Source organism: Ovis canadensis, chromosome 1, assembly GCF_042477335.2.
Source record: "Ovis canadensis isolate MfBH-ARS-UI-01 breed Bighorn chromosome 1, ARS-UI_OviCan_v2, whole genome shotgun sequence".
NCBI classification, from domain to species: Eukaryota; Metazoa; Chordata; class Mammalia; order Artiodactyla; family Bovidae; genus Ovis; species Ovis canadensis.
In genome coordinates this window covers 127677101-127688183 of record NC_091245.1, presented here as the reverse complement: position 1 = coordinate 127688183, position 11083 = coordinate 127677101, and the positions used below count along the sequence as shown (strand labels likewise).

General features: G+C 38.3%; 1 protein-coding gene across 1 annotated transcript; it reads right to left on the bottom strand.

The window, feature by feature from the left end:
* Positions 1–3565: 3565 nt before the first annotated feature.
* LOC138439200 (keratin-associated protein 21-1-like) lies at positions 3566–9756 on the bottom strand. Its single transcript, XM_069587688.1, has 2 exons — positions 9492–9756; positions 3566–3711 (listed from the first exon to the last, which is right to left on the bottom strand). The coding sequence occupies exons 1-2, from the start codon at positions 9754–9756 to the stop codon at positions 3566–3568; spliced, it is 411 nt and encodes a 136-aa protein (XP_069443789.1).
* Between the last annotated feature and the right edge of the window lie 1327 nt (positions 9757–11083).

Genomic DNA, 11083 nt, shown 5'->3' with positions numbered 1-11083 from the left:
ACATGACATTGAAAGAAGACCTCTCCAGGTCAGTAGGTGCCCAATATGCTACTGGAGAAGAGTGGAGAAATAACTCCAGAAAGAATGAAGAGACAGAGCTAAGAGAAAAGAACGCCCAGATGTGGATGTGATTGGTGATGGAAGTAAAGACGGATGCTGTAAGGAACAATATTGTATAGGAACCTGGAATGTTATGTTCATGAATTAAGGTAAATTGGAAGTGATTTAAATCAGTCCTGAGTGTTCACTGGAAGGATTGATGCTGAAGCTGGAGCTCCAATACTTTGGCCACCTGATGTGAAGAACTGACTCACTGGAAAAGACCCTGATGCTGGGAAAGGTTGAAGACAGGAAGAGAAGGGGGCAACAGAGGATGAGATGGTTGGGTGGCATCACTGACTTGATGGACATGAGTTTGAGTAAGCTCCAGGAGTTGGTGATGGGCAGGAAAGCCTGGCATGCTGCAGTCCATGGGGTCACAAAGAGTCAGACACGACTGAGTGACTGAACTGAAGTGAACTGAGACAGGAGACTATAAGAGGGAACATCAACATTTTAGGAATTAGTGAACAAAAATGAACTGGAATGGGCTAATTTAATTCAAATGACCATTATACCTACTACTAGGGCCAAGAATCCCTTAGAAGAAATAGAGTAGCCCTCTTAAGTCAACAGAAGGGTCTGAAATGCAGTACTTGTATAAAATCTCAAAAATGACAGAATGATCTCTGTTCATTTCCAAGGTCAACCATTCAGTATCACTGTAATCCAAGTCTATATCCCAACCACTAATGTGGAAGAAGCTGAAATTGAACAATTCTACGAAGACCTGCAAGACCTTCTAGAATTAATACCCCCAAAAGATGTCATTTTCATCATAGGGGACTGGAATGCAAAAGTAGGAAGTAAAAAGATACCTGGAATAACAGGCAAGTTTGGCCTTGTAGTACAAAATGAAGCAGGGAAAAGACTAACAGTTTTGCCAAAGGAACACACTGGTCATAGCAAACATCCTCTTGCAACAACACAATAGTTGGCCCTACACACAGACATCATCAGATGGGTCAAAACCAAAATCAGATTGATTATATTCTTTGCAGCCAAAGATGGAGAAGCTCTATATAGTCAGCAAAAACAAGACCAGGAGCTGACTGTGGCTCAGATCATGAACTCCTTATTGCCAAATTCAGACTTACACTGAAGAAAGTAGGGAAAACCACTAGACCATTCATAAATCAATTCTCTTATGATTACACAATGGAACTGAGAAATAGATTCAAGGGATTAGATCTGATAGAGTTCCAGAAAAACAATGGTCAGAAGTTCATCACATTGTACAGGAGGCAGTGATCAAGACCATCCCCAAGAAAAAGAAAGCAAAAAGGCAAAATGGTTGTCTGAAGAGGCCTTACAAATAGCTAAGAAAAGAAGAGAAACCAAAGGCAAAAGAGAAAAGGAACAATATACCCATTTGAATGTAGAGTTCCAAAGAATAGCAAGGAGAGATAAAGCTTTCCTCAGTGATCAATACAAAGATAGAGGAAAAAAATAGAGGAAAACAATAGAATGGGAAAGTCCATTGGGGTTGCAAAGGGTCAGACACAATGAGTGTTTGAACTGAACTGAACTGAACTGAGTATGAAGAGGCTTTTTTGTTACAGGATCTAAATGTTAGCATTCAGGAAGGTCATAAAAAACACTTAAGTCAGAATCCAACAGAGTAATAGGTTCTCTGATTCAGTGATTTGACTGCACTTTTTAATCCCATTTTTATATATGCTCCAGTTAAGGCATTAGAGAATCTTACTGAGCCACTAGACTTTACTCTTTTCCACCTGAAAAATGTAGCCCTACTTTATCAAAACTTAATTGACTCTTCCCGCTGACACTTGCTATTGATCTTTCTAATCTTTCTTTTCAATTGGTGTCAGCTCATTTCTCACAACTTCAAACACCTCTTAGAGATAGTTCAATCCTTACTCTCTTTCTTTTTCATTGTTTTTGTTCAGTCAATAAGTCATGTCCCACTCTTTGCGACTCCATGAACTGTAGCACGTCAGGCTTCCCTGTCCTTCACTGTCTCCCAGAGTGTGCTCAAACTTATGTCCATTGAGTCGGTGATGCCATCCAACCAGCTCATCCTCTATCACCCTCTTCTCCTCCTGCCCTCAACCTTTCCCAGCATCAGGGTCTTTTCCAGTGAGTCACCTCTTTGTATCAGGTGGCCAAAGAACTAGTGTTTCTTTTTCAGCATCAGTCCTTCCAGTGAATATTCAGGGCTGATTTCCTTCAGGATTGACTAGTTAGATCTCCTTGCTGCCCAAGGGACTCTCAAGAGTCTTCTCCAGAACCACAGTTCAAAAGCACCAGTTTTTCAGTGCTAAGCCTTCTTTATGGTTCAATTCTCACATTCGTACATGACTACTGGAAAAATCATAGCTTTGACTATATGGATCTCTGTTGGCAAAGTGATGTCTCTTATTTTTAATGCACTGTCTGTCTCATTAATTCATTTTATTTCCTCCATTCACTATCAGCTTGAATTTGTCTTCATTATTTTTTGTTGTTTATTTTTATCTTCATGGACTAGAAAGTAAAGACTGTGAGGACAGAAAACTTGTCTATAATTTTCCCACTGTGTCTTCACTGTTTAGTATGAGAGCTTCTCAATACTACTCAAAAGTATTTGTCAATTAAGTGACTGAAATCAATTTCTTCAATCTCAATAAATATATGAAAACAAATATATTTCCAATTTCATCAAAAGTAGATGGTATGATAAATCATTTATTCTCATTTATCTTTTGTTAGTTCTTCTTTCCCTGTGTACTTTAACACCTAGATCTGCTTGTAATTTTTCACTAACTCTGGAAAATACGTCTTTCATTCTATTACTCCTTTAACCACTCAGGTCACCTCTTCTCTGCCTTAGACTTTATGTTAACAACATAAATAAAGTGTCATTCATCCTTCTCTTTCCCCTGAAGATCCAACATGGGCAAAATGTTATTTTCCAAGCATGGTTCTGAAGTAGTGTAAGATATGTGCATGGGTATGTGAATGACTGAGCACGTGGAATATGAGAAATAAGTAGAGAAGATATTATTTCTAACACAGGTATAAGAAGAAATGTTTGTATTATATTAAAGAACAACTCAAGGTGCAGGCAACCTATTAGCCCAATCTTCAAGAGAGGTCAGAAGAACTAATTCACAAACAAGTACACAGAAATTTGTTAGAAGAAATGAACCATTTTTATTGAGAATAAGTGATTTCCCCCACCGTATGATGCTACAATCATCGACACAGTCATAACAGAGAATCAGAGATTAAGATGATAAAGGCTAACTATTGGGAAATGATCAGGTGCTATCATGGAACCTCAGGCTTTAAGGATGTTAATCTAAATATGGGCGGCTGGAGGTCAAAGCCTCTGTCAGGCATGTAATTTCTTAGACATAGAAATGTAGCTTAAAAATCTTTGAATCAGCATTATCTTTAGATGTGTTATTTCAGAAGCATTATCTTTAGATGTGTTATTTCAGAAGGCTTGGATGGTGATATTCTAGCAGCAAGAAGAATATCTGTAGCAGACTGGCCGATAACTGCAGTATCTGGAGCCATATCCGCAGCCATATCTTGTCCCATAACCACAGCCATAATGGGAGCCATAGCCACAGCCATAATAGGGGCTGAATCCACAGCCATATCCTGAGCCATATCCATAGCCAGTCCCATAACCACAGCCGTAACAGGGGCTGAACCCACAGCTATAGCTGTTTCCATAGCCATAGCCACAGGAGTTGCCATAGTAGTTGCAGCACATGTTGTCAAGGCAAGTGGATTCAGGTGGACTGCAAGAGGATGTTTTCGAAATGTGTGTGTCTTCTCCTCCCCATGGACCTTTATATCCTGTCACTAATTGGCAGAGCATACCATTCATTCCCTGACATAGAAAACAAATATGCAAGCAACATTACGCACCAGCCACTGTTGACAGTCACTAGTGGTTTCTTTTAAATGAGCTTGCTATTTTGGTGATTCCAGTTTTATTAAAGAGCATCATTTGAATTTTCACTGCCAAAGAATTGTCTCAGTAGAGTCATGTGCCCAAATAACAAATTTCTTGTCTGGGTTGGTTTTTTGGTTTGTTTGTTTTGTTTTTTGAGCTGTGTGAGCTATTTATCTAATTTGGATATTAACACCTTGTTGGTCACATCATTTGCAAATATATTCTTCCATTTCATGGTGGTCTTTTCATTTTTCAGCTACTTCCTTTTGCTGGGCAAAACCTTTTAAGTGTAACTATGTTCTGTTTGTTTAACTTTTAATTCTTTTGCCTTAGGAGACAGATCCAAAAATAGCTTTTATAATTTATGTCAAAGAGTGATCCTTTATGTTTTCTTATAAGAGTTTTATATTCTCAGGTCTTACATTTAGGTCTTTAGCCCATTTTGAGTTTATTTTTGTATATGGTATGAGGCAATTTTCTAATCTCATAGTTTTACATATAGCTCTCCAGTTTTCCACGTAGCACTTGAAGAGACTGTCTTTTCACCATTGTATGTTCTTGCCTCCTCTGTCATAGGTTAATTTATGGCATTATTTCTGGCCTCTGTATTCTGTTCCACTGACCTGGGTCTGTGTGTGCATATGTGTGCTCAGTCATGTCCAACTCTTTGAGACCCCATGGACTGTAGCCCACCAGGCTCCTCTCTGCATGGAATGTTCCACACAAGAATACTGGAGTGGCTTGCCATTTCCTACTCCAAGGGATCTTCCAGACCCAGGGATCAAACCCAGGTCTCTTGAGTCTCCTGTATTGGCAACCCATACCACGGTGACACTTGGGCAGCCCTGTTCTGGGGAAAACACCACACTGTAGTATTGTCTGAACTTTGGGACAGTTGTCCAGTTTTGTCCTTTATTCTGAAGAGTTCTTTGGAAATTAAGGACCTTTGGCTATTCTAGTTTAAGATTATTTTTCTATGAAATAGGATTATTTATTCTAATTCTGTGAATTAAAAAAAATTTGTTCTACTACTGTGAAAAATGTCATAGTTATTCTGATGGAGATTACATTAAATCTGTGGGATTCTTTTGGTAGTGTGGCCATATTTAATATTCTTCCAATCCAAAGACATAGGATATATTTTCATTTTTTTATATCAATTGCAATTTTGTTAATGAAAATTTAATAATTTTCAGAGCACAGGTCTTTCACTTCTGTGTCTAGGTTTATTCCTAGGTATTTTTTGATGCAGTTTTTATGAGATTCATTCTACTTTCTCTTCTGAATGTTCTATTATGAGTTATAAAAACATAGCAGATTTCTGTATATTAATCTTGTATCATTCAGCTTACTGAATTTATTAGTTATTTATGGTTTGAAGGTGGAGATTTGATTTCACTACATAAGGTACAAAATCACTGCAGATGTTGACTGCAGCCATGAAATTAAAAGATACTTGCTCCTTGGAAGAAAAGCTATGACCAACCTAGACAGTGTATTAAAAAGCAGAGACTTTTTTTTTTTTTTTTTTGCCAACAAAGGTCCATCTAGTCAAAGCTATGGTTTTTCCAATAGTCATGTATGGATGTGAGAGTTGGACCATAAAGAAAGCTGAGCACCGAACAACTGATGTTTTTGAACTGTGGTGTTGGAGAAGACTATTGAGAGTCCCTTGGACTGCTTGGAAATCAAACCAGTCAGTGCTAAATGAAATCAGTCCTGAATATTCATTGAAAGGACTGATGCTAAAGCTGAAACTCCAGTACTTTGGCCACCTGATGTGAAGAACTGACTCATTGGAAAAGACCCTGATGCTGGAAAAGAGTGAAGGCAGGAAGAGAAGGTGACAACAAAGGATGAGATGGTTGGATGGCATCACCAAGGCGATGGACATGAGTTTGAGAAAGCTCTGGGAGTTGGTGATGAACAGGGAAGCCTGGCGCACTGCCTTCCATGGAGTCACAAAGAGTCGGACATGACTGAGCTACTGAACTGAAGTATAAAGTACCGTATCATGGACAAATAGTGAGTGTCACCTCTTTCTTTCCAGTCTGGATGCTTCTATTTCTTTTTCTTGTCTGACTGCTGTAGCTAGGATTTCCAGTTCTATTGTAAGTAGAAGTGGTAAGAGTGAGCATGATTGTCATGTTACTGAACTTAGTAGGAAGGCTTTAATCTTTTCAATACGGACTATTATGTTGGTTGTGGGTTTGCCATAAATGAATAGTTTTTACTAAGCTGAGATATTTTTCTTCTACACCCACTTTGACCAGAGTTTCCATCATGAATGGATGTTGACTTTTTCAAATGCTTTTTCTGCATCTATCAAATGACGCTATGGTTTTTGTCTTTGTTGTTGTTGTTGTTAACGTGGTGTATCACACACATTGATCCAACCTTGTGAGTCTCAAGTAAATCCAACTCAGTCAAGCTATTTGATCCTTTTCATATTGTTGAAATTTGTTTGTTGATGTTTTGTTGGGAATTTTGTATCAATTTTCATCAAAGATCTTGGACTACCATCTTCTATTTTCTGTAGTCTCTTTCTCTGGATTTGATGCTAGCATAGTGGTGGCCATGTAGAAGGAACGTGGAAGTGCGCCCTCATCCTCAGTTCTTTGGAGCAGTGTGAGAATGTTAGGTTTGTTTCTTCTTTTTCTATTTGCTAGAATTTCCCTGTGAAGCCCCCCAGACTCACATCCATCGAGTCAGTGATGCCATCCAGCCATCTCATCCTCTGTCATCCCCTTCTCCTCCTGCCCCCAATTCCTCCCAGCATCAGAGTCTTTTCCAATGAGTCAACTCTTCATATGAGGTGGCCAAAGTACTGGAGTTTCAGCTTCACTATCTTTCCCTCCAAGGAAATCCCAGGGCTGATCTCCTTCAGAATGGACTGTTTGGATTTTCTTGCAGTCCAAGGGACTCTCAAGAGTCTTCTCCAACACCACAGTTCAAAAGCATCAGTTCTTCGACCTCTTGCTTGCTAGAAGGTTTTCAAAGCACAGATTCAGTTTCATTTCTAGTAATCAGCCTGTTCAAATTCTTTCTTGATTCAATCTTGGGATTGGGTATGTCTAGACAAGTTTCTAGAAATTCATCTGTTTTTTCTAGACTGTCTAATTTGTTAGCATATAATTGTTAACTATCTATTATGATCTTTTGTGTGTCTGTGGTATCACTTGTTACTGTTCCTCTTTCATTTCTTACCAAAATTGAAGTAATGGATTATAGTAACTCATTGTAAAAGACCCTGATGCTGGGAAAGATTGAGGGAAAAAAGAGAAAGGGTTGACAGAGAATGAGATGGTTGGATGGCATCATTGACTCAATGGACATGAGTTTAAGCAAACTCAGAGAGATAGTGAAGCACAGGGAAGCCTAGCAAGCTGCAATTCATGGCATCACAAACAGTTGGACACGACTGAGAAATTGAACAACAACAAATTACAGTCACAACTATGCAATCCAAGTTGGAATGGAGTGTAAACTCTGAAGGGTGAGTCCTTCTACTGAACACTCACATTTCAACAAGAACAAAAAAATGAGTTATGACCCAGTAGTTTATGGAATGCCTTCAACAGGAATTTTCAGCAAGCTCCTGATTTCATTTTCTGAGAACATTCTTAATTGGACAATTTTTTTTCCAGTGGAAAAATCTTTCTACCTATTATTTTTTCTGGTATTAGTCACTGGATCAGCCATTAATCTGATCCCCCTGCAATGTTTAATCCCTAATAATAGGGATAAAGAAAATATACCTTATTCCAATTTTTATCATTCTTCAATTTCTTTCCTTTTCTGTCATCATCACAGATTTCTCTGCCATTCAGTTCACTTTTCAATACTACTGACATCACACACTTTCTGTCCACAATATACCTAAATTACTGAAATATCTTCTATCTTTACTGTACTAATTCTAATACCTTTCATTCAAATGTCTGGACAGTGGTCCAAAACAACAAAAACAATATATTTTCTGTACATCACTGAATAACCAATTCTGAGAACAGTGCCTAGCATATAATTTGCACTTAGTCTACATTTCTCCAATAAAAACAGAGGTGAAGTTAAACATTTGTGTAGCAATTATAAACTGTAAGATATTTGAATATATTATTTCCATTTTCTCATTTTACTAAAGCTGAGTGTCTTAAATGTTCTTTGATTAAGGGAGTCGTACCATTTCAGATTTTGAAGGTATGTTGAGTTATTTTGTGAAAACTCTTTTCTAGATGTGCGAATTATCTCATACATGCCTAACAAATCACATTGTTACAAAACTTCATAAATTTTCTCCCATTTACACTTGCTACTGCCCTTTCTTTGCAATTGACATCAGCTCATTTGCCACAAGTTGAAAATACCTCCCTGAACTAGCTCTCTAATACTTCAACTTTTACTCTCTTTTGCATTTACCTATTTTATTCCCTCCACTCAAAATTGTCAGTTCCAAATGATCTGAATTATTTATTCTGTTTGTTTTTCTATATGCACGGGCTGGAATATAAACACTGTGAAAGCAAGAGGCTTGTCTTTAATTCACCTTCATTGCCTTCACTGTCTAATTTGAGACCCTTTCAAAAATACTCAAAACTGTCAGTTAAGTGATTGAAATCAATTTCCTCAACCTCGGTATATGCAAATACATAGGCAATTACATCAAAACAGACAAAATGAGTAGATTTCTAGTATTACTTTTCTGTTGCTTAGTTCTTTATTCTCATGTTCTTAATTCCTATATCTAATTCTAATTCTCATGAACCTGGAAAGTGTCTTCCATTCTTTTAAGCACTCAGGTCATCTTTTGTCTATCTTAGACTTTACATCAACTTCCTCAATAAAGTGGCATTCTTCCTCCTCTTTCCCCTTTAGTTGCATCCTAGACACTGTGGGATTTACACAGCACAGTTCTGAAATACTGGGAGACTTGTGCTTGGATCTGTGAGTGCCTGAGTGCATGAGATACAAGAAACAGGTGGGGAAGACACTATTTCTGACACAGATATGGACAGAAATGTTTGCATTACATCAAAGAAGAACTGAAACTTCATGCATCATGTTTGCCCCATTTTCAACTGAGTCTACAATGCCTGGAAAAAGAGTAATTCACAAGCAAGTACACAGAGATTTGATAGAAACAATGAATCATTTTTATTGAGAACAAGTGATTTTGTTAGGATCATCAATACAGTCATAACAGAGAATCAGAGAATAAAGATGAACATTTGCAGAAGAGGCAGAGATATTACCAAGAAGCTTCAGGGCTCAAAGATGCCAATCTAAAGTGGATATTTGCAGGTCAAATCCTCTGTCAGGCATGTGATTTCTTGCAAGTGGAAATCGTGGGTTATAAATCCTTGAATTGGCATTATCTTTAGAGACTTCATCTCAGAAGCAAAAAGGGCTTAGATGGTGATGTTCTAGCAGCAAGAAGAATAACATCTCCTGTAGCAAACTGGCCAGTAGCTGCCATAGCCAGAGCCATATCCACAGCCATACCTGGTTCCGTAGCCACAGCCATAATAGGGGCCAAATCCACAGCCATATCCTGTCCCATATCCACAGCCGTATCCTGAACCATATCCACAGCCATATCCTGAACCATATCCACAGCCATATCCTGAACCATATCCACAGCCATATCTGGTTCCATAACCACAGCTATAATAGGGGCTGAACCCACAGCTATAGCTGTTTCCACAGCCATAGCCACAGGAGTTGCCGTAGTAGTTACAACACATGTTGTCAAGGCAAGAGGATTCAGGTGGACTGCAAGAGGATGTTTCTGAAGTGTATGTGTCTTCTTCTTCCCTTGGACCTTTATATACTGTCAGTAATTGGCAGAGCATACCATTCATTCCCTGACATAGGCAGCAAATATGGAAGCAACATTATGAGCCAGTCACTGTTGACCTATAATGCTTTGCTTACAATAGCTTCTTATTTTGGAGACTCATTTCACTTAAAGAGCATCATTTTAATTTTCCTCTGCCAAAGAATTTCTCACTAGAATCATGTGCCCAATAACAGATACCCATTTTCAAAACCTCCTTTCATTTAATATATATCTTATTTTAAAAGGTTTGGGAGGAAATGTTAAAAAAAAATTCCCCTTAACTTTTTCTTTTTTATTTTCACATCTACCTCTGATCACTTGAGAACAAATGTCTCTTCATTTTCTTGAATTATTGTAACGTCTTGCCAGAGTTCTTCACACAGATACCTACTTCCTGATACCAATTGGTATCTTGTTGTAGAACTCAAGGATGCTCCTAATTCTCCAGGGCACAGAACAATATGTAGTAACTAAAAGAAAAATAATCCAGAATGTCAGTAGTACTGAGAATAGAAACATTACAGTATAGCTGTGTGTTTGCAAATAAGTTTCTCTCTCTATGGATGTCTAAATCCAAACATATTCTTCCTTCTCACTCTAAACTAAACATCTGAACTTTCTATGTCCAAGCATGTAGCCAAAAAATGTGTAGCTTCTTAAAGTTTCAGTTCAGTTCAGTTCAGTCACTCAGTAATGTCCTATTCTTTGCCACCTCATGGACTACAGCAAGCCAGGGTACGGGTCCATCATCAACTCCCAGAGCTTGCTCAAACTCGTGTCCATTGAGTTGGTGAGGCCATCCAACCATCTCATCCTCTGTTGTCCCATTCTCCTCCTGCATTCAATCTTTCGCAGCATCAGGGTCTTTTCCAATGAGTCAGTTCTTCGCATCAGGTAGCCAAAGTATTGGAGCTTTAGCTTCAGGATCCGTCCTTCCAGTGAATATTCAGGACTGATATCCTTTTGGATGGACTGGTCTGATCTCCTTGTAGTCCAAGGGACTCTCAATAGTCTTCTCCAACAACGCAGTTCAAAAGCATCAATTCTTTGGCATTCAGTTTTGTTTATACTCCAAATCTCTCATCTATACATGACTGCTAGAAAAACCATAGCTTTGAGTAGACAGAGGTTTGTTGGCAAAGTAATGTCTTTGCTTTTTAATATGCTATCTAGGTTGGTCTTACATTTTCTTCCAAGGAACAAGCGTCTTTTAATTTCATGGCTGCAATCAC